The 25,209-nt window shown below is 36.2% G+C and overlaps 1 protein-coding gene across 1 annotated transcript in view; it reads left to right on the top strand.

The window, feature by feature from the left end:
• GPM6A (glycoprotein M6A) overlaps positions 1 to 25,209 on the top strand; it is a 126,013-nt gene that overhangs the window by 76,262 nt on the left and 24,542 nt on the right. The window contains exons 2-3 of the mRNA XM_009576516.1: positions 9,408 to 9,600; positions 22,646 to 22,802. Coding sequence (XP_009574811.1) covers positions 9,408 to 9,600; positions 22,646 to 22,802 — 350 coding nt within the window. The remainder of the gene's footprint in view (positions 1 to 9,407; positions 9,601 to 22,645; positions 22,803 to 25,209) is intronic.

Below are 25,209 nucleotides of genomic sequence, written 5' to 3'. Positions count from 1 at the left end.
AATATATCTTCAATTTGGTTTTGAAAGTTTTTTTATGCCAGGTGATGGTAACACAGAAGTTATAGTCTCTGCCAGGTGGATTTGTTAAACATAGTTGTTTGAATAGCTCAGTGTTATTCTATTACAGCTTCTTGAAATAATATTTCTTCTCTTTGACTAAGTAAGTGGCATATTTCATATTACTACCACAATGCATTAAATCTGTGAATTATTTGGAACCCATTTAAGCAATCCATTTGAGATTTAATTACCTTGAATATAACTGAACAAATCTGTTCAAGGCAAAAGGTGAAAATGCAAAGCTAAATTATATTTCTGATATAGGAGGTACCATGATGGATTATTAGTGATCTTGCTGAATTAAGTTTTTTCTCTAATGAATGCAGGTTTTAAACATTACAATTTGAACTGGAGTTCTGAGTGCTTAATAAAAACAAGAGACAATTCTGGATGAAATTATAGCTAATTTTAAGCAGTGTACAAAAATTACAAATTCTGTTGTCGTTGTTCAGGTTTAATTGTTATTGTTATCTATTACTTAGAACAAGAGAGTATCAATATGAGTAAGGGAAGGAGGGATTTTGTGTCTTGTACTATATTTTATTAAAATGCCCTGTAATCTACAGATCCCCATACTTCGAATGAAAATAATCATGAACAGAAAGAACTTTACAATTTGTATATGCACTAAGAATAGAAAAGGTATTTGTAAATGAATTTGTACAGCAGGTCTTTGAAGATCATAGTAGTTTTCCCACTGAAAAAGTACTTTACTGTGCAATTTTCTATTTTAACAAATTTTGGTGCTGTTACAAGGAGGTTTTGCAAACTTAAAAGAAAAGAAAAACTTGCATTCCATGAGACATTTGAATTCACATTGGACTACTGATCTAAGTTGGTCTTATAATTCTAAAATTTCTAACTAAAATTTCTCAAAGAATTGACTTAATTTAGAAAAAGGCTTTTTACAACAATATATATAAGTCTGTACTTTCCTAGTACAAGTGCAGAACAATCTTATATTGATATTGGGTAGAGTAAATAAGCAGTTGATTATTTCAATTTTATTTATGTGAGCCTACTAAGAAAAAAATGCTAGATGGAACTGAGCTGAGCTAAGCTAGGTTGCTTACCTTTTGACCACTCTATTCCTTTTGCTTTAATGACTGCAGACAAGTTTCCAAATATTTTCTGGAATTCAAATTATGCTGAAGGACCAAATATTTCACCTTTACTGCTTCAGTTTCAACTATTTCAGCATTTAGGCATGTAAGAGAACATCAGCTCTTAAAGATGGCAATAAAATTGTGCATCTTTTGTCACTAGAGGATTCCTTACATACACATTCAGTTTGTGCAGTCTCTTAAGGCTCCATTTTCAGACCACTTTATTGTACTTATGTAATTTTTCTTTTCATTTTTGTTTTGAAACACCTTTTAAGGGTTTTATAATTTTTTTGTGCTGCTGAAAGTTCTGTGTATAACCTGAAGACAAAATGTAGTCATAAATATGATGCAAAAAATTGTGGATTTTTATGCTGCAATACTATCGTTGTTATTGTTGGCCTGTGTGTGGGGCCTATCTACGTGGGGACTTTCCATGTTCATGGTGAGATAATCCCAGTATCATTCAAATAATTTAAGTCATATTCTTTTGATGACTGAAGCTTTCTATAAGTTAGAGAATCAGAGCACAGTCAGTTGGGATGGGTGTTGCAAAGGTAAACCTTTTGTTGCTTTTTTGTTATTGGATGAGTTGTGTGAAGTTATATTTCTACAGAGAGGGAATTTTGGAGGCCTGAGACCTTACAGAGCGGCTTCTGGTTGCAGGTTGCTGAGATGTTGATCCTGCATATAATTCCCCTGGGTAACAAAGTCATCCTAACCAGTGCACAAAGGTGGTTTCTGGGATTTTTTTAATGAAAGATAATAGAAAGGCAGCCATCTGATGAATCTATGGGTTTGTGGGACCTGCCTTCAAGATCCAGCATAACCAGACTGTATCCCCACTGCTTAAAGTTGTCATATGTCATATGTGTCTTACTAGCAAACATGTATTACAGTAATTGTGAAAATGCACAATCCTAGGTATTTCAATTTAGTTTGAGAAATTCTGCATCTAAATAAGCAAAAGTCTTTTTACAATTCCTCTTAGCCTTTGTCCCATGTTGAGTGCAGCAACTGATGCAATTATTAACTGCAGAATGACTGTAAAGGCCTAAAGAATAACATTTTGATTTTTGGCATTAGCTGATTTCTGATTAGCTAACATCCTGTCACACTGAGTCAAAGTAGATCCAGTAATGATACAGAATTTAATGTGTAAGACGATACCTGTGTATTTGTTTTGTATTTTCTTGCAGTTAGTTGGCCTTTTTCCTGAAAACCCTTTTGAGATTTTCTGTGGACATTATTCTTGCTCTTCTACATATCATGTTGCTTATAACAGTTTAATCAAAATACTGTGTTATTTATTTATTTTCCACTATGGTCTTAGCAGCCAGGATCTCAGAATTAATTTTGTGGCAAAAGTAGTTTTTGTCACTTGATAGGTAATTAGTAAATATTCTTACAGAAAGCTAATTTAAAGGAGAAGTCATCTCCTGAACAAGACTAAGAAGGTACTTTAGTTGTTAGTGTTTGATATAGCAAGGTGATAAAGTTTTCTTCTAAATTCCCGTCATCTTGTATAATGGAAGAGGGGGGGAGCAGAGTGGATGTGTCCCATGAATGACCCTGAGACAGTTAGAGGACAATCATGTGGGATATGTATGCAGCACTTCTTGAACAGGTTTTCCAGATCACAGTACAAGGATGATCTTTGCTGATTAATTCCCAAATGTTTCTTCCCCTTATTTGCAGCTTTGTTAAACTACATCTCAAATGTCTTGTCTGTCCTCTGTACTTGGGACGATATCAAGGGAGTTGGATTGCTTCTGCCTCTTGCTCTGCTGTGATGCCTTGGAATTTCAGATCAGGAAGTCATGCCACGTGATGAATAATTTGGGTTTTTTTTGGTACTAGATCTGAGTAAAATGTGTTGCTTTTTGTTCAGCACTGTGTGTTTTGATGGATGTATTTATCAATTAAAATATTACATAACAGTAGCTTGACTTCATGAGGTTAAGGCTAGCTTAATAAAATTCAGAACTAAATCTGCATATTTCATGATGGTCTGTGAAACTATACTTGAATTGATGGCCATGAAAGCTGTGTGACAAGTGGTACAAATTTAGATATGAAAAAGTGCATGCCTAGCCAGGCATGGGAGGCACAGAAGATTTTCTTATTTTGTTTTCCATTTCAAGTTTATGTAGTTCTTTTGCATTTTACTTGGGTTCTGTTGTCCTGTCTCCTAATATTAGATGGAAAAATGTTTAAGAAAAATAAGTTAAGAAAAAATGTCATTAAAATGTTATATGACCTTCAGAGGTGCTTGCTCGCATGGGAGATGTAGTTACCTGTGATTAATCATCCTAGATCTTCTAGCTGAAAATGCATTGTAAAGGAGGAAAAAAGCAAAACCAGAAAAACCTTCTGTATTCTCTATATTTATTTTTTACTTTTTTTAATTTTTTTTTAATATTTATTTTCTCCATGTTAATTTTTCCATGGGTTTTCTTAACAGTTTATGTAAAACACAGTAGCATAATTGCATTCAGAGACTGGTTCTGATATCATTGGTTTAAACTTCACTTTCACAGGCTTTTGTGGCAAGAGATGTAGGTCCTGAATCTATTTTTTTTTTTTTTTTTTTAAATGCAATGGCAAGAACTGCATTGTGTGTTTTATTTGTCAGTTATATGTCCTGATCTGCACTGCACATATCACTAACACACAAACAAAGAAATTATTGTGGCGGTGCAATTTGTGTGCATAATTAACATTTGAATCACAAGGACAATTTCTGCTTCTGCTCAAGATCTAAATCTTTTGCCTTCTTAATGTAGAGAAGAGATCATATAAACAGACAAGGTCAACTTATGTTTGGCTGGTGCACTTGGAGGTATGTTAGAAAACTTGCACCCAAAAAGCAGCATAAACTAGAAGAGGTGTGCATAGATTTGCCTGTATAAGTAACACTTTACAAACCTTTTAAAGCAGAAGTTTATATACCTTATCAAGAGTATTTGTGATATAGACAGTAATAATTGTACTAAGAGGAGCAGAGGTAATATCTATGAGATATTTGCTGACTGGAAAGTGGACTGGATGTCTGTTAGCTGAATATAGCCAGTATTTGGAGTTTTATTTTATCCATGTAAAATAAAATTCCTTGTCTTGTTATCTTTTATGTATTTAATTATTACATTTTCTCTATGGAATGATTTATAATAAAGTAAAAAAAAGAACAGTACAGTTCTTCACGTTGAAAGCTCCAAAGAATAGTGTTTTGGATTACTTCCTATGGTTTACGTAAAAATACATGGTCCCAGCAGATCTAGATTTTTACCTGAGGGAAAATATTGGTAAACATAAGCAAAATAAGAACAGTAAATGCTGAATTATATTGCACAAGATTATTGTGCAGGCTTATTGAGCAGCGTGAACTGTGAAAAGTACTGAAACTTGTATTTGCAGATGAAAACAAACATCAAAGGAGCATACAATCTTTTTTATCTTTCCTAGTAATTATTCCTGTGGCTGTATGTTTTAGCTACATCATGAAGATGGTGTTCAGAGTCGTGAATGACTGCCTGTCTCACAGACGTGTACACACATTGCACAGCTGAGTCACATTCTGTACCAGTGGTTCAGTATCATTGTGCAAGTTAAAATAGCATTTCTATTGTTCTGTTATTAAATAGCTATTTTCACATTCTGAACAGTTGAAAGAAAAGAATCGAAGAAAATGTTACCTGCAGCACATTACCTTCTGTGGTGTATGAATGATGTGTGATACCCCTTTTAAAATCTTAGTCCTGATTCACTTATTTTCTTTAGTTTTGAGTTGATTTGACAACACTGAAAACTCTAGTTACTCATGAAGTAGTGAGAAAGGTAGTAGGCCTATAGAAGATCTGAATAAACAAGCAAGGCCTTGAGAATACCTGATTATTTGAAAATATCATCTGGTTGGAGGAATTTTTTTCCAATAATTTTTCTATGAGTGACAAAGTCTTGAATTGGTAAAATATACTACTATTAAAAGCTTCCCTCAAAGGCTTATAAGTATGAGCAGTTTTAATGTGAGAGAGGAACAGAAGCACTGTTTCTTCACAAACCTATAAATCTGTTTCAAATTTTGAAAAAAATGGGGAAAAAAAGGGATTTGTTTCTGATGAAATTTTTCATTGGATTGCACCTTATTGTATCTGTTATCACTTTATTGTATTACACTGCTTTTCTCTGTTATGCTATTTTACTGTATTACACTATGTGGTGGGTTGACCTTGGCTGGACACCAGGTGCCCACCAAAGCTGCTCTATCACTCCCCTCCTCAACTGGAGAGGGGAGAGAAAATACAATGAAAGGCTCCTGGGTTGAAATAAGGACAGGGAGAGATCACTCACCAATTACTATCACAGGCAAAACAGACTCGAGTTGGGGAAATTAGTTTAATTTATTACCAATCAAATTAGAGTAGGATAATGAGAAATAAAACCAAAACTTAAAAACACCTTACTCCCACCCCTCCCTTCTTCCTGGGCTTAACTTCACTCCCGATTTTCTCTACCTCCTCCCCCTGAGCAGCGCAGGGGGATGGCAGGAATGGGGGTTGCGGTCAGTTCATCACACGTTGTCTCTGCCGCTCCTTCCTCCCCAGGGGGAGGACTCCTCACACTCTTCCCCTGCTCCAGCGTGGGGTCCCTCCCACGGGAGACAGACCTCCAATAAACTTCTCCAAATTGAGTGCTTCCCACAGGCTGCAGTTCTTCACAAACTGCTCCAGCGTGGGTCCCTTCCACGGGGTGCAGTCCTTCAGGAACAGACTGCTCCAGCGTGGGTCCCCCGTGGGCTCACAAGTCCTGCTAGCAAACCTGCTCCAGCGTGGGCTCCTCTCTTCACGGGTCCAGAGGTCCTGCCAGGAGCCTGCTCCAGCGCAGTCTTCCCACGGGGTCACAGCCTCCTTTGGGCATCCACCTGCTCTGGTGTGGGGTCCTCCACGGGCTGCAGGTGGCTATCTGCTCCAGCGTTAACCTCCATGGGCTGCAGGGGGACAGCCTGCCTCACCATGGTCTTCACCATGGGCTGCAGGGGAATCTCTGCTGTGGCCCCTGGAGCACCTCCTCCCCCTCCTTCTTCATGGATCTTGGTGTCTGCAGAGTTGTTTCTCTCGCATATTCTCACTCCTCTCTCTGGCTGCAATTGCTGTGTGTGCAGCAACTTTTTCCCCCTTCTTAAATATGTCATCACAGAGGCACTACCACTGTCGCTGATCAGCTTGGCTTTTACCAGTGGCGGGTCCGTCTTGGAGCCAGCTGGTATTGGCTCCATCGGACATAGGGGAAGCTTCTAGCAGCTTCTCATGGAAGCCACCCCTGTAGCCCCCCCGCTACCAAAACCTTGCCACACAAACCCAATACACTATAATAAACTTAAAGTAATATTACTGACCCTGGATTTTGATGTAGTTTGTGATGTCTGAGTGCGTGCTCAACTCTCACTGGACCTAGTGGGTGAGGTGCAGCAGCTTCAGGAGGTAGTGCACAGCCAGCTGTTTCCAGATAACAATACTCACACTATTAAATACAGCAGTTGTATGTAAGTGTGACCTTAAAATTTATTCTAGTTCAGACAATTAGCTATTTTTGTTCCTATGTTGTCATTTCTTTAACTTTCTCTCTTCCACTTTGCCTGTCTCAGAAGATGAAAAAAGAAATCTTTACAAAATTTCTCTTCCACCTCCCTGCCCCAAGCTATTGCAATATTAAGAAACACTCTCCCTACAGTCCATGTGTCCTTGTAAATATTTAGATCTACCTTATTTTTTTCATTTTTGGCTTTACAGGCCCTCATACATCACTCCCATTATCATTCTACTGTTGTCTCTCCCCCTCTTTTTACTTTTTCGTATAATGCTGACAGGTGTACAGTGTTACTAGTTTCCTGAGGCTTTTTCTGCTGTTATTCTGTACTGAAAATGGCCACGGGCATTTTGTATACTCTGATATCATGCAACTATGTATTTCCCTGCAGTCCTTGTTCAATTTATATATTTTCAACACATATTCTTATTTTTATGTGTTTTAGACAGAAGATTTCTAGTATTTGTGCAGGCTTTTAAACACTGAGGAATTAACCACAGTTATTGTTAAGGGTAATCTTAGAATACAGGACAGAAGGAATTTTAAGAGATTTCCTATATTTATCTGCATGCAGAATTAGTTACTCCAAAGCATTTATATGTTTTCTTAGTCTGTTCCTAAGACCTCCCACTGATGGAAAGCCCACAGAGTTCCTGGGTATAAACCCCCATAGTCTAACAATCACTGAAGAAAGACACAAAGTGATCACTGGACATTCAAAGCCCTGTGCTGCTGAATAGGAAAGCTACCTACTGTCAGCACAGTAGGATGACATGAATTGCAAGAAGGATATCTTCTTCAACCAGGGCCATATGAGGTCAGAGAGGAAAAAAATTAAAAGCTGTTACCAAAGTGTTGGAAGGGTGGAAGGTGTTACACCCATGCAGGTGTGTGATGGCTGCTGGAGGTGGGTGACAGGTGTTACTTGGTAAGATTTTGGCAGCAGTTTAAGTAATATGAATTTGTACATTTTACATTTGGTATTTTACAGTTGGCTGTGATATAGTAATTTGCCCTTAAAAAAAAATAGTCTCAAGCTATATCTTTCTTTCTATTTTTATACAACCAGCATATATAGTTGGAAATTATCCTGATTTTTAAAGTCTGTTTGTCTTGTACATGTTTAGTATATTCTTTTATATTTTTCTTACAGGAATTATCCAGCAGTTTAAATACTGCTGCTTGTAGTACCTATATTTACAAAATATCGATAGAGGTTTCTATTTAACTAAAATGTGTGTATATCTGAAAATGGCTTAAACTGTTCTCTTCAGAGAATCTTGTGTATAAATAGCTGCTAAACATATATATATATAAAAGACAGATTGATATTTGTTCATTAAAAGCAGAAAATGAATGTTTGAACAGACAGAGGAAATTACTATTTTGGTTATCCAGACTAAAGGAAATAAGAACTTACTAACTTACAGGACAAAATACAAAATTACGTGTAGAGGCTACATGTAATTTGAGCAAAATAGACATACTTTCTTTAAAGAATGGCTTTTTTGTGCCTTTTTTTTTTTTTCATTTCATGTATCTTTGGTATTCCTATGATTTAGCATAGCCTAAAGCTTTTGGAGCATGTTAAAATATTTTGACTCACACCTGTTAAACATCTTATAAGTAATTTTTAATTGGCTATTGTCTCTATTAAGCATTTCAATTTTATAAGCCTCACCTTGTTTTCTATCCAAATCCTTTGTGGCATAAACTGGTAATGCCAGAAAAAAAAAGCTTTTGGTTACTGAGTCAATGCATGTTTGCCTTCCCTCAGCCAGTGGTTCCTATCTTTTCTGTCCTTCCAGAAGGCAATAGGTAGGGCTCTACAGGATGTAAAAGCCATTGTGGGAGTGGTGAGATTTGGGACACTCAGAGATGCTGCATTCATGAAACTAGTTGACAAACTAGGCAAGGTAGTGCTAGAAACTTGAGCACCCTTGCTGGGGAAAGGCTTTGTTGTGGAACTGGGCATCGGTTTAGGCACTCTGATGGCTGGACAAAAGGTTGGCCTTGTATAACTCAAGAGCAATTGCCCTCACTTAAGAAATTAAGTTGCACAGGGTAAAATATATTGAGAGAAAATTCAGCTTCTGTAATTGTTTCTAATTCTGTGCCTTTTTAGTGGATATCTTCATTTATTCTTGTGAGGTATTTGAGTGATGCACAAAGCATTGGTGGTGTGTGTGGGAACAATTCTGTTGTCAGCGCTGTACAGGTAAAAAATGGAATAAACCTATGGTGATGGAAGGAATTGAACTGGATATCCTCTTTCTGTGGTTTTCCTGTTATTGAGGATCCTCCTCAGTAATCCGATAGATGAGCAACAGGAATTGTGAATATAGGTATAACCTAGGATTGACATTGTAACCTGCTCTGAATGAAAACGGGAAACTATACAAGGAATTAACTGTTTAACGTTTCATGTTAATCAGCTGGCATGTCTAGATTTAATGGGTCAAGTAGCAACTGAGAAAACTCAGAAGTTGAATTAACCTGTGTCCTTTCACAGATTTTCTGACATTACGGGGTGTTATACTTGACCTAATCTCTCTTTGGCCTGCAGTCTTCAATTTTCAAAAGTGTTTCTCAAGAGTAAAAGTTTTCTTTTTCCTTTCTTGATATAATATATTAACACACAACTTTCTTTTCTTGTAGGGTGCTTTGAGTGTTGTATCAAATGCCTGGGAGGTATCCCCTATGCATCTTTGATTGCTACCATCCTGCTGTATGCTGGAGTCGCACTGTTCTGTGGTTGTGGACATGAAGCACTTTCAGGAACCGTCAACATTCTGCAAACCTACTTTGAGATGACAAGAGCTGCAGGAGATGTTATTGATGTCTTTAACATGTAAGTTACTAGTTTCTTTTAATTGTTTCCTTTTAAAAATGCTGAAAAATTCCACAGGGCATATAATTTTGACTTAAGAAAATGTTTTGTAGCGAAAATCATAGAAAGAATGATTTGGATAAGCTCAGCAGATGAAGTTTTGACAGAGCTGATATTTTTACTATTTACAAGCAATTTGTAATACTATTTAATATCCCATATTTATAATTTAATTTATTACTAAACATTATTTCATATAATATTGATGAATCTGGTCCGTACTTGCTTTTTATCCTGTGATAACTTTTTTGTGTAAATGCATAAAAAAACCCCAAACCTGAAGAGTTGCGCAGAACCCTGAGAGTTGAAATGTCAAAATTCTATTGCCTCTGGTTTTTCTAGACTTCATCTGTTCTGAAGGTTTCATGCTTTGCTACTCCTGAAAATCTATTTCTGGAAGGCCTTTGTTTTGTTGAAAGTCTCCTTCCCTTTGGTGAATTAATTACATTTAACACAGTAGTTCACTGTAACCTGAAATTAAATGATGTATTTTCTAATCTTATTGTCTCTTTAAACCATAATTTTCTTAGATATTTCAAATTCTTATCTGGCTGCTAATGGTCATAACTAAAGCTGAAGAATCCTATCCTCAAATCTGTAAGCCTTTTCTTTCATGAACGTTTTTTAGAGAAGTGAAATGATTTGATCATCCATCAAAACATTGACCTCTTATGATGGATAGTTCCATGATAATGGCAGCTCAGTGCTTAGCAGTGGTCAAAAAGCAAACCAAGTACCAGGAACTACTGGGAAAATCATAGAGAAACAGAGAACATAGTTATGCCACTGTGTAAATCCATCTTTCATCGATATCATTAATACTGTGTACAATATTGTTGCCCCAAAGAAGGCAAAAAAGGATGATTAGAGCTACAGAACAGAGGCTATATGGTTAAAAATTCAGTATATTAGGACCCTTCCATCTAGAAAGATTGTTGGGCTAGAGGTCTGTATATTCACAACGTTATGAATAAGGTGCACAAAATTAGATTGTCTTTCTCTTCCAGTACAAGAAGTTTGAGGTATCAGAGGAAACTAGTAGGAACCAGGTTCAGAAGGAACAAGTGATGGTTCTTCAGTTGTTGTATAGCAGACCTGTGAAGCTAGTTGCATATTGTGGATGCCAAAAGCTTATATGGGTTCAAGGGAAGATGGGATAATCTTGGAAAACAAATCCATTGATGGTTTCTTCCAGCTCAGGAAGTACCAGAGGCTAGAATAGCGTTGGGGGTTATCCTATTGACTTGCCTGATCTTACTTTTCTCTATTCATTGTTTGAGATAGAAAAATGGACAAGATATGTATTTGATCTGACTTGATACCACTGTTTTCATGATAACTAGAAACAGAATTTTAAATCTCTTAACTTGTGTAGTGCTATATTATCAACATCCTTTCCAAAGATTCTTTGTGAACGTTAGCTCTATTGTTTGTGGAATTCGTAGCCAGAAGGGAAAATGTACCAAGCAAGTATGTCACTGCTATGCCATATCCAAATTTCTTCTTAGGACCGAGGAATTTAGATGTTCTTGTATAATAATATATTGGGTTGATGGGAAGTATGATCTGCTTTGCCTTTTTTGGTTTGTCATTTAGAATAATGTGTCTGACTTGACTTGGCGGCTAAGGTTCATTGTTATCCTGAATGAGAGCTCAGTCATTTTATTAGGCTCTAACTTATTTTATTAGTCCCTAGGAAGCCATTAGTGCAGAACAGCCACAAATCGATGCTTTCTCTTCATAGCAAGTTTTCCAGCTTCCCTCTGTCAAATACTTAAGTGAAAATATCAGTCAGGAGCCATAGTTCAAATGCATATAATTCACTGGGAATGATTAAGGAACTGTAAAGGTGATTTTTTTTTTTTTTCTTGGCATTTAATTTTTTGGCTTAGGTAGTAGCTTTTTTATTTGTTTGGGTTTTTTGTGTACTTAAAGACATACTAAACCCAATTATTTCCTTGGCAGACCTACTGGAATCAAAATTTCAGTTTATTCAGTTGTGAAAGATGTCTCTAAAGTTATGTCTTAAAGGCAGGAGAACCAAATATTTTGACTAAAAGCAGATGAGCCATTGATATTAACTGGATAAACTGTGTGATTCTCAAAGAAATTTGTACATGTTAATTTTCTACCTGCTTAAGTAGATATTACTCTGCTTTTCAAAATAATTTTGTAGGGACAAGAAATGCTTGATATTTTGTCACAACTATGGATTGACAGTTGGCTGTATAAAAACCCTACTGTAATTATATTGCTTTGAAAGACCAAAAAGCAGAAAGAGAAAATAAGTGAGTAGAAGCAAACAGTGCAGTGCCTAAATTCCCAAAACTATACATATTGAAATGGAAATAAAACCTAGTTGTTTATTATTCTGATTAGAAATAATACGAATGAAGAAAAAAAAAAATCTAGCAGTGTGCCCTACTAAATTATACTTTTTTAAGGTTATTTAAGACATTTTGGCTCTTAATGCTTCTAGTGCTGTGAAGTGTCTGAGGCCAACCTGGAGTCCATCCTTCTGTGATAAATGTGCTAGGCAGATGCTGCAGTGGAATGAAGCGTGGTAGATTCTGTTTAATCACACTTATGGTTTCTGTCTATATTTTTATTAGCACAGTAGATTTCAAATATCATTCAGAATAAAAATCGATCCCTATCTGAGAGCTAATTGTGTGGGGTGGTAAGAGATAAGGGCTTCTTCAACTGTGCCCACAACTGTGTGTATTCTGAACTCAAATAACACAACTCACAAGCCACCCTGTATCTTTTATCTTTGTCAGTACAGCTAGTCATTGCAATTTAAAAGAAGCAGCAGATCCCTGTAGAAAAAGTAGGGCATAACGAGGGCATAAACAAAATCTAAAACACTCTTTAAGTGCCTAAAATAAAAGCCAAAGTACCTAAATCCAACAAAGCCATTCAGAAATGTCCATGTCAATGTCCCTGAGGGCACCAACAGCCCTGACTGTCCCTGCCTGGCCTCCCCTGGCACCTCCCCTCAACCTGCCCATGGTCCAGGACCCCATTTCAACCCAGTCTGGGGCGCTCAGTCCCGCACCATGGACTCACCCAGCCATGGGGCTGGGGCTGCCCCCTGGCTGCCCTGCTCAGTGGGTGGGGTGCTGGGATGGGCCCTGGCTGCCCCATAGGGAGCCCTCGTCCCATGTGGGGCCCTGATCCTTAGGGAGGGATGAACAAATTAAGAACCTGCAATAGGCCTTGAAGTCCCCTGGGAAGCCTTTGCCCTTGGGGGTTCAGACAAGAGTAGCACCCCATGGGACAGAAGAGGCGGTCTGAGCGCTGGCCCTGCAGAGTGGACGTGGTCCCTGATTCCAGCTCCCCAGACTCTTATCTGAGTTCAGATAATATATACCAGCTGCAGTTCATATCTGCTTTGGAAATACTAATAAGTAGTAAATATTTACAATTTTTAAAATGAAGAGCAAGTTTTGCAGCTGGTTTTAAAATTCCTTAAGTGCCAGGCAGTTAAATCAATTTTCTCAAATTTATGACTTTCTTTCCAAGTTAAAATGGAATGATCATGTTCAATAATTCTGAGGTATTGGAGACATCCTAGAGAGATGCTGGGTGTGGTAGAGATAGCGCTTTTATAGAAAAGATTTGCAGTAAGGAATGCTCTTTTGCTTGCTTGTTTTGAGGGGAAAAAACAAAACCAAATTTGGCCTGTAACAGGGTGCTAAAAGCAATAGTTTCTAAAAAATAACAATGATTTTTTTTTAAAAGGATCCTAAGAAAATAAATATGGTGGTTTAAATTATCCTGAAAACTGCCTTTATGATATTTTAACTGTAAGAGGTGAATGGTTTATGTTGCCCACTTTGTCAGTTTAACAGCTCTGTAGGCTTCACTGAAACTGAATAATCTGCTTGAGATATATGTGGTATTCAGTCATTCTTCTAATAATTTAAACTGCAGTGAACATTATATCTGCAAAGTACTGGGTATAACTAGATTAATCTTACTTAATCACTGATTTTGACAAGATTCTGAAGTCAGCAGAAATAAATGGTTATCAAATGTGTATGTATGAGCTGGATTTTTATATTTTTCTGGTGTTTGGAAGAAGTTCCAGAAGATATTTTTTAGGAAATCAGCAGCACAATGTACATTTGGTGTATCTCCCAACAGCATCTTTTCACAGTTCTTTCTCTTTAGTATGCAAGGCCAGTTAGTGCCATCTGTCACATGACTGTGATATATAGGCCACGAAACAAGGGAATCATGCTCTTAGAGTGGAAAATGAAGAAATCTTCCTGATAGAAACAACAACATTTTCCTACTACAGTCAGAGCTAATTCAGGTCATTGTAAATTCACTTCCTTTTAAAGGTGTGAAACGAAATAGTAAACCAAGTGAAGTTACAATCTGTAAATCTGTTGTCACTACCTTCTCTGTTGGAAGTGCCACAGACACCCTACTGGAGCCACCTTCTTACAGCTAAAAATTTCCTTCTTTTCAAAATGTGAAAGCCTGTGTTTCAGATGCTGTTGTGTCCAAGTTTGATGCTTGCTGATAACCTTTCTGTTAGTCAGTGTATAGTCACTGTTTATTAAAAGGATATTATTTAGTAATATACGTATGTATGTGTAACTGTTTTCTTTTGAGGAAAAAGAAAAGAGCATGTCTAGAAGCTTTTATATCTCTCTCAGTGTTTGAAACCAGTGTTTTGAGAGGTAGATAAATGGATGTTATTCTGACCTTCTTCTGTTCTCTGTGGTTGTTGGCTTTGCAGCTATGACAAGTTAAATATTGGTACCACTAAAAATATTATTGTTATCATTAATATTATTACACTAATATTAATGGAATACTGTGAAAGGTATTACAATGAGACCTGTAGTAAAGGCTAGCTGATATGAAATACGATATTTATAAATATTTGCATTAGACCATGTGATGGTTCTGTTTTAGTCATCTAACTTCTAACTAGTCTAATGAGAGTTGCCACTAATAGCACACTCTGAGTTCTTGTACCTGGATTCTGACTATGTGTAGAAGAATGAAGTTATCTCTGCAAAGAAGGCCTAACTTTGGCCTATGTGTCTTGTTCGTGTATTATAATTTGACAGGATTGAAGATAGATGCAGAACATAACATTTTAGATCTGGCATCATTTGGTAGATGCACCAAATCTGATAAAACATGCCAGCACCTGAGAATATGACCTTTGCAAGATTATAAAGTGCTGAAAAGACACATTTACAACCTACTCAGCTGTATTATGTAGCCTAGTGTTCTGTATTCTGTTAAAAGCAAAACCAGTAAGAACCTATGTAAGTAAAATTCAGGATTTGGGAGGTACCTGCAAAAATGTAGTCCTCATTTTATGAAATAATTGAATAAGAAAATTTATAGCAGCACATGTGAATAACAGCAGAATGATCTTACATAAAGAATTTTTTGGTCTTCATCTGTGCAAATAGAGTCCACTACTTCTAGGCAGACAGCTGTATTATTTAATACTGTGGTAAACAGCTATCTTTCTTGGTTGTCTGGAATTTTAGGTTGGCTATGATCACTGCGTGCCTGTGAACTTGAAGCATTTGCAATAGACCTTTCTCAGCAGGTGGTTCATCTTCATAGGAAATATCTTTTTCTCTTTTAAGTGCCTATGTTTCCTTTTAGTCTTAGTTTACTTTATAAACATGTAAAATGGAAAGCATATATTCCTATGCAATTCCCTATATTGCTAAATCTTGCTTTATGTGTCATGCAAAACTAAGATAACTGGCCTTTCCACAGGAGATCTGAAAAGGGTAAAATTAACTATTACCATCCCAATCTGGAGTTTTAGTATTAAGTTGTCAGTCTTACGCTATCAGTATTTACTGTGTGTGACTCCAAGTTTACATTTGTAATAACGAAATATTCACAAATCCTGTGATATGCCTTTGCCACATCTTTTTACACTTTATTGCTAGGGAAAGTTGCCTGGGAATTCAGTATCCATAGTGCACAACACTATCATGTAATTCTGCCAGAAGTCTGCATGTTACTGTGCACTAATTCCAATCTTTTTCTGGCCACCTTTAGGCAAAGAGGACTCCAGATTTCTTCTGTAATTAGCATCTTTAAAAATGTTTCTAAGAAAATAGTTTCATTAGAGGTGAGCGGACAGAACAAGCCTAGATTATCAGAAAGAACTTTGAGAAGAAGCCTCGTCCATATGTTATAGTCACAATTTTGTGTTTTGGACTCAAACATTTAATGATTATTTAAATTCTTACGTTGGATCCTTTCCTGTTCCAAGAAAGTTACAAGATTCATAACGCAGGAATGTGATTTGTGCTGCTGTTGCTCCTTTTCCATTAGCTTGTGAATTCCCTACTGCTTTTCGAGGTGGTCCATGAAATCTTGGCTCAACTGTCCCATTCCTAGGAAGGAAGCGACCATCGAACTTTTAGAGGATGGTGATTTAGGGTTGTATTCTGCATACCTGTAGAGAAGAGTTGTACATCACAAATTAATCTGTTAAAATCAATGGGATCTTATGTCACATTAGCTTCTGTTCAGAGTAGAATCACAAAATCTGGCCCTTGCGGAGTGTGAGTGTAACTTGCATATTATAGTATGATGATCTCTTCTTTATATAATCCTAACAATCTGGCTTTAGTTTTGAGCAAATGATTTGTATGCTTACATACAAAATTTCTTCCAGAAATACAGAATCAGAAGTTTCTGCTTTCTTTTTATTATGTTTTATTTCTAGTTTAATAAAAAATACTTTTATGTCTTTGTTGCTCTTATCCTTTGCCTATTGTTAATCCTTTCTCCTTTTATCATTTCCTGGCAAACTTTAATTGACATTCTGTACACCAATTTTGTTTTCTTTCGACCTGAAATTTAGAAGTTTAGACACTGTATTAATCTAATCTTGGAAGAATCCCTCATGGACCTATGCTGACATTTTCTTACTAGTTTAATTTTTCTCTTCTCCACGGTGAGGATATTTCAGTTTCTTTTACCTCATTTATATTGTTACCTGGAGTTTTTTGGTCTGACTTTGCAGGTAGTACATGATTATTAATAAATCCTTCTTTCTCCCTACTGACTGTATGTTTTCCTTCTGAAGTTTGCCTTTGATTGTCTCCTCCCTTTGCTAACAATTCTTCTATGCTTCATGGTACCAACTATCTTCTTTGCTCAAACTGCTTAAGTGAATAATATCATGAACTTACACCAAGAAATTGTTCCCACCTGGTTTGCAGGAGAGCCTGAGCACCTCTTTTAAAAACTTCCATGGGGCATGGCTTCTGCATACCCTAAACAGACCTTCTTGCTTGCAAACATGCCCTTATATCTTGTCTCTCTTCAAAAAACACATTTGTAAAACTGTTTCTACAAGCTTGAGATAGCTTGAGGATGCATGCTGCTATCTCAGCCTCTTAATAGCCTCTTAGGATCAGTCCCTCGGGGGGCAAGAGGATCAGCATGAAGGCCAGCATTGCTGTTTTACAGATGCACAGAGATTACTGTGCATTCTAGAGGTGAACATCAACTATTCAAAGTTCCTTGCAATTGAAAAAAAAAACAAAACAGAGAAAAAAACCAAACCCCGGAAACCAGCAAAACTGACCTACCCCAATGGTAGTGATTACATGTATTTCTCATCTTTCTAAATTGTTGTCCTGGTTCTGGCTGGGATAGAGTTAATTTTCCTCCTAGTAGCTGGTATAGTGCTGTGGTTTGGTTTTAGCATGAGAATAATGTGATAACACACTGATGTTTTAGTTGATGCTAAGCAGTGCTTATACTAAATCAAGGACTTTTCAGCTTCTCCTGGTCTGCCAGCGAGGAGGTGCACAAGAAGCTGGGAGGGAGCACAGCCAGGACAGCTGACCCAAATTGGCCAAAGGGATATTCCATACCATATGACATCATGTTCCATATATAAACTTGGGGGGGTTGGCCGGGGAGCAGCGATTGCTGCTTCGGGACTGGCTGGGAATCGGTCGGCAGGTTGCATCACTTGTTTTTCCTGGGTTTTGTTTTTCTCTCTCTTTTTGTTGTTTTCCTTTTCATTACAATATTATTATTACTACTATTATTATTTTTTTCTTTTCTTTTCTTTTCTTTTCTTTTCTTTTCTTTTCTTTTCTTTTCTTTTCTTTTCTTTTCTTTTCCTTTTCTTTTCTTTTCTTTCATTTTATTTTATTTTATTTCAATCATTAAACTGTTCTTATCTCAACCCAAGAGTTTTCTTACTTTTGTTCTTCCGATTCCCTCCTCCATCCCACTGTGGGGGGAGGATGAGCGAGTGGCTGTGTGGTGCTTGGTTGCCGACTTGGGTTAAACTGCGACAATTGTCTATGCCAGCTATAAAAAAAGGCAATTTTTAATTAGGAATTGTACTATGATAGTCTAACTAACTTTTTAGTACTTTGATAGGTTTGGTATTTTATTTTCCTTATTGTGTTTTCTTAGCTTGGAAATAGGTATAATTGCCTGAATCTATTTGCATTCAGAGTATAGGTACAGTTTGCTGGTAATTATGTGCTATTCAGCACCTCTAGTATCTGAATGTCATTATCTATATTTGGAGAAGTTATGTTATAAATTCAGGAAGAGAAATGTGAGGCAGAATTATAAATGCTGGAAAACTAGTTCCACAGCAGTACCTAGTACTCTGGTGGGCTAGGCCAACCAAAACCTCTGTAATATTAGATTTTATCTCTTGTTCAGGCTGAAATGTACACATACTTTATTTGAATAAAAAGGTTTTCTGGACAGCATGAGAATCACGTGTCACAGGGCAAACTACTGTGGGATTTTTTTGTTGCTGTTAACTGCAAATAAATGTCTGCAATATGTTCCTATATTAACCAAATTAAAGAAAAATATCCCTAGCTAGTACGTAGATTGTTCCAAAGCAATATTAAGTAATTTTGATAGAAAAATATATATTGGTGTGCATTAGCTGAGTACCAGCCTTCAATATTGAGGGTAGAAAGTGTACCATGATTAGACTGAATAGTGTAAATTCTTCAGGGTTCCTACAATTTGCAATTCCTTTTAGGACACAGTAAAATATAAAGGGTCAATGTTAACAGTTCTTCTTGGCTTATCTGTTGGGGTAGCAAATGCATTTATTATGGTGGAGCAGTACTGATTTACTCTAGTGAAGCAACTAGGTCCTCAAGCCCAAAACATTATTACTTCTAGACACAGTTAACAGAAGATAATTATGAATATTGAAATACTTTTGAAACGGGATGTAATAATTATGAGCTCAGTTGATTGAACGAGTCTCAACAACAAAATAATAACTAATTTGTTATAACACACTTTTCACAAAAGCCTGCTACACATAGACATGATCATTCAACAATTAATCTTATTGCTTGCTGATTTATTTTATTTTTTAATCCTTGAATTTGCCAAAGCACCATGAAAATACGCAGTAGGAAATTGGCAACATTGATCTGACTCACTGAGAATGTTTTCACTCACCTCTGACTTGTGTCTGCTGGGATAGTCTACTCTGTACTCAGCTACAACCTGTTCGTTAAGATTTTAGCATTGATGGCTTCCATCTATAACTTCTGTCAGAGGAAGAAAGTGTTTTCTCTAGAGCTATTTTAATATTCATCTTGTTGGATAAAATCCAGATTCAGATTAATGAATCAGGAATTCCACTTAATATGGAATAATTAATGATCCAGCAGCAGAAAAATTGAAAGATCAGCTTGCTTTAAATCACAAATTGAAAATAGTGATGTTTGTGTTTTTAACATTTCTGAACAGAGTGTTGAGAAGAAAATCAGATCTGGAACTCATGGAGCCTCTACAAGATTAAGACAGTATACAAAATATGTTTTAGATTATTCTATAAAAGAAAGGCTTTTACTAATTTCCAGATTTTTTCACAATTAATTTCTATTTAGATAATCATTCAGCTTATTCTACCCAGCAACCTAGGTTAATAAGTGAAGATCGCATGATCAATGTGAATTTGTTAAAATCAGGTTTATCTTTGCAATCTTCATTGACTGCCTTTTAATAGAAATGTTTCATGACTCTAATTATATCGTTATATAATATTCATAGGACTCCCGCATTTAGTGAGTAGGTATTCAAGATTTCTTTTTGTTCTTCTCATGTAGTGTAGCTTTAGTCTTCACCTAATGTATATCTTTCCAATCCTGTCAGGAGTACAAAATTTATCTTTGTAATTTTGTCTCTTCTTCCTTTGCTTCTTAGCCACCTCTTTCCTTCCATTCCAGCCTACACAAGCGTAAGCTCTGCTTGCCCTTTTTCTTTGTCGTTACCCACCTTGCTCGTTGGCTCATGTTCATCATCTCTTCAGCCATTCCCTTCTATGTCTCTGGTTGCTCTTGTGATCTGTCTGCAGCATTTGAGACTTTGCTGAAACACAGATGGTAATTAATCTCTCTGAGTTCATCCACAAAGAATCAAATTTTATTTTAAAGAAAGACAATCTCCATTTTAAAAGGCCTATATTTTATTATCTATTACAATTTTGTTGGGAAGTCAAAGTTTATGTGAAATTTATTAGATGCTGCAGAATAATTTAATACCAACACTATATTCTTTTACTCTTTGCATTACACAAGATCTTTTCTCCTTGGAGTAAGTCTAGCTATTGCATCTCATGTAGTCTGATCAGTAGAGATTTTACTACTCCTCTCTGTAGAGAGTGTATGAGGATGAAATTGATTTCTGTATTTGGCTAGAGTATAGCTAGATATATTTTTTCCTTGTAGAAGGCTTAAGTGAAAGTTATTCCTTTAGTTACACATAAGGCTGAGGAAAAAGCAGAGATCTTTTAGTACGCTTTTTGATACAAGCAGCTCAGTGGGAGGCTCAGCACAGATGGTTTAAAGGGCTGTTGCAAGGGCTGAAATAGTCTCTGGACTTCCCAAAAGCCTTAATCTCTTTACGGCAATGATAGCTTGTAATTTCTACAGCACTGAGCACACTGAGGTCTGTGAGGAGCTGCTGCTGGCAGAACTCCCACACTTCAGCCACTAGTGGGGGGGTCACAATTTTATAAGTTGTATAATGTAGGAACTGGAAGAGATCCTATGGAATAGTCACAAACTTGCTGTCTGTTTGTTTCTTGTAAGTTTGTTTTCATCAATAATGACAAGATAGGCTCAAAAAAATATTTTCCTGTCAAAACAGGAAAATACACTGACTGAATTACTATAAAATTAGGGAAATGGGATTTTTACAATGTAATCAGCAATTATATGTATTAAAATAAATTTCATCTTTGCATTATCTAATACTGTCTATAGCATTAAATTTGTTCCACCATTTTGAATAGTTCATGTCTCTATTCCATACAGATATCAAATTACCCTAATTTTCACTTGAAAGAAAAAGTGATGTAGAAAAAAGCTGAGAGGGCTTTGTTATTAGAATGCTAGGGAAAAACATATCTTGTCTCGTTCCCAGAACCCTTCAGTTATCGCCACCTGAAAAATGCTACGATAGGTGCTAAAAACATTCATTTATAATACTTCTCCCACCCTCAATCAGGTCATAAGTTTAATTGTGTTTTTATGAGACTAATGCAAGCTTAAGATACATTCAGTGAAGTTGTAGACACAGTCATACATCTGAAATATCAACTGTAAACTTGAATCTGACTTTGACTCTCCTGAAAACCATCCAAACTCAAAGATATTTTAATGGGGTTTTGAGCTTTGTTATTGTATTGTACATGTAAAACATGTACTAAGAGTTGTCTTTTGGGTGATGATGAAAAGTTCGATCCTAAAGAAATGTTATCATTAAATATTTCTTTTCATAGCAATAAAAGTATTAAACTTTATATCTTGAGAAATGTCCAGTTTGGGTAGTTGTAGTAGATCTTGCAGATCCTAACGGGTCTCTGGCTTATTTTTTGTCCTACTTTGTTATGAGCTGTTGCTATCTTGACATGGACAATACAATTGGAACTTACTAACATCTTAAACCTGCATATTACCATTTCTTAAAGAGTTGCACAACTCCTGCCATGTCATATTGATAAACTGGAAGTTTACTGTGGCTAGTTTTTTAGAGAAGTCCAAGTAGGAAACATTGAAACCTGCTGATCCAAGGCAATGGTCACAAGGAATGTTTCCAAGTTTAGACAAAACACTTAGAGCAGAGAGGTGCTTTCAAACATCTTTCCACAAACCCTGGTCATGAGAGAACATTTAGGAGGCAGAGTCTCCTTGAGCCACTGTTGAACTTCTAGACAGTGCTAGGCAGGACAACCACATGACAACCCAGGTAATTTTTGTAATAAATTGAGCCTTCTAGGGCTCTGCATGTTGCACTGTAAGCCATCCTTCCATTTCTTGAGCTTTGGGTCTGTGAAATGTTGTTTTTAAAGCCTCACTATAGAAGAACACCAGATGGCCTGACCTTATTACTTTCGTAATAACATGTTTCTGGTTTGAAGTTAGGGATCTCTCTTAATGACTTTATTATTCTGCGTCAGACACTTTGTCCACTGGAGAATAAGTGGAAGAATAATAATGAGGACAAGATAGCACAGATTGGCATTGCAGCTTGAGAACTACTTGTACATGTAGAAAGATTTATTGAAGATTGTGACAAAATATCTTGCCTATAACCTAGTGCTAGATGCAATGTGTTACTCCGGAGATGTGTCAGATTCTTGTTTTATTATTTATTTTCTTTTTTCTTTGCCACTTTATTTAGAGGAAAAATAAAATGAAAATTAACTGACTTTTAAATTATTCTGACAAATTGTGCTGTCTTACCTGCACAGATCAATTTTTACATGTTATTAAATTAAATGGCCCAGTGTTTCTTGTATCAGTGCTATTTTATTCCAAAGTTTGCTCCTGTCCTCAGCTTCAGCTGTCATTATAGCACATCAGCACTTAAGCTGACTCCAGTGTAGAAACTTTGAGTCTTAGTGGGTCTGATTATCTCACCCTGAAATTTCAGAGTCAGCTTTAAATATTTATGCAGATAAATAATTTTTGTTTTTCCTATACAGGATTGACATCTTCAAGTATGTGATATATGGTGTAGCAGCTGCATTCTTTGTATACGGCATTTTGCTGATGGTGGAGGGATTCTTTACAACTGGTGCCATCAAGGATCTGTACGGGGATTTCAAAATCACCACTTGTGGCAGATGTGTCAGTGCCTGGGTAAGTGGTTAAGGAAGCTTTTGTACTTATGACAATTTGAACATGTTTTATATATTTGCAGTGCTTGTGATGTTTTTTTTTTGTTTATTTGTTTCTTTAATATTTTCTGATACTTCAGTTTAGTAGTAAAAAATCATAGCAAAGGAGAATAGAGTGTTAGAAATGTTCTCACTGAGCGATTCTTACTACTTAGGAGCAATTAATTTCACCAGTTGAATGCAAAAGCATATTGTCTCAGCAACATAGCTGTTTGGGACAGGACTAAAAGTGTCATGCCTTCAGCTGTACTGGGCGAGAAATTTTTCTTACTAGTATTTTCACTGTTATTTTAGAAATCTTACCTATTCCTCTTTGGGACAAGCTGAGACCTGTCATCAGGTTTTGTTTTGTTTTCAAATGGCAAACAGCCCATTATTTACCCCTGCGTTACCTCTGGTTTGGAGAGACCATTCACTTATGACTCTGGAAAACCTAGATTCAAAAAAATTCTGATTTGTACTGGGACTTAAATGGAGGTTTCTCATGCTAAAATTGCTGACTATTTGAACTGGGATTATTTTAAGATATCTGTTCAATATCAGGTAAGTAACTAACTTTTTTGGTATTTCACTTTTCTGCATCTAAGGAAAGAGGCCTGGACTCTTGGTAGCTGTTGGAGTTGGATATTTCTGGAAACATCATCAATATCAACAAATCATATTTTCTGATGAAAAATAAATTATTAAACGCAGCCAGGTAGATCTGGGTGTTAAGGTACACTTAACGTATACTATATTTACAACAACTGATGCATAAAATAATAGCCAGAGAAGGGTTTCCCATTGTACCCTCCTACAAATGTCAGCTTTTATTAAACTGGAATACAGACTAGGAACAAATACAGGCAATAGAGAATATCTTCCAGTCACACTAAAGACTATCAAAACTAGTATTTTGGATATCCTGACATTTAAGGTTAAACTGAACACAGATAATCTACACATTGGAAATTGTGGAATATGGCATGTATGCCATCCCTACATAGATGTAACATGCTCCACAGTAATGCTGCTTTTTCATCTTTTTTTTCTTTTGTTCCTGTCAAATGTCATTGTATGATTTTGGCACTTCAACTAAGAATTGTTTTAAAGACTTTAAATAAACATATAAATAAAGGCTGGGAATATTTTAAATAAAGAACAATCATTGCTTATACAAACACTGCTTTCATCTCCTGGAAAGAAATCTCTAATCTATATTCACTGAGAACCTACTTAGCTAGTTCAAATTCTCTACAGACTAGTAAACTTTTCAGAACATTGTTTTTAATGCACAGGTCCCATAAATGCCTGTTCTCAGTATTGCAGCAGAGCAATGCTGCGTTCTCTCACAGTTTTGATGCCCTTGCAGTATTAACTGTAATTCTGTAGTACGTGTCTAGAGGAAATGAACAGTTAAACATTTATGCTATGGTTAATATCACTTTTATTACTAATGATTCATAAAATTAATTCCTTCAGCATTTTACTTTCCTCATCAGTAATTTGTAATGTTTGTGGTTTACTTTAAGAAACCTTGGGTTGATGTACATTGTGCAGTTAAGGTTAAGGCTGTATACCATTTATGAACACAATTAAAATAAGCCATCAATTATTCTGAGTTAAATACATTGTTGTTATTATTCTTGAAGTTAGTGGAAGTTTTATCTTTTCCCTGGAAAAAAGAAAAAAAATCTGCAGTTTGATTGCTTGTCTTATTCTGATGATATAGCAGTAAGATTGCTATACAAATGTCTGGAGCTATTTTGGGTTATTATTCTGGCTTTTGCTTCTGTGCTCTAAAGTTTTGAGAGTGAGACAGTATATACAGCATTTTTGTCAATTAAAACTTGAGACCCTTTTTGACTAGGTTTGTTTTGGTTACCTCATATTTAAGGGACAAATGACAGTTTACTTTTAAAAAAAACATTTGGAATTAGAAAATAATTCAGTCCAGCAGTGATATGTTTATAATTTATTCAGTTCCTTAAATCATGCAATGATGTGGTGGTGCATTCATACTCCCCCCCTTTCCCGCCCCTTCATACCCCTCCTCATGAAGAAATAAGTTCTAAGAACAACAAAAAGATGACTGGAGAGGTAAATTGAATCTGATCAGTACCCTTGTGTGTCAAGCCCAGATTGTTCTATTGCTATGCAAACTTGCTGTAATAAATTTTGTTATGTACAGTTACCAAAATGAGATAATGTTATTGAAGAGGATTGGCAAATACTATATGTTGCAAGAAAGCTTCCTTGTATAAAATTTTGAGGTAGTAATTTTGTAAATATTAAAATCTAAGCTGTCAAAGACTAAACAATTGTGCACATTGCTGGCCCATGTCCAGCTTTTCATCTGCCAGTACCCCCAAGTCCTTCTCGGCAGGGCA

This window comes from Fulmarus glacialis, unplaced genomic scaffold (genome assembly GCF_000690835.1).
Source record: "Fulmarus glacialis isolate BGI_N327 unplaced genomic scaffold, ASM69083v1 scaffold804, whole genome shotgun sequence".
In the NCBI taxonomy this organism is placed as follows: domain Eukaryota; kingdom Metazoa; phylum Chordata; class Aves; order Procellariiformes; family Procellariidae; genus Fulmarus; species Fulmarus glacialis.
This window is presented reverse-complemented; position numbering and strand designations above follow the sequence as displayed.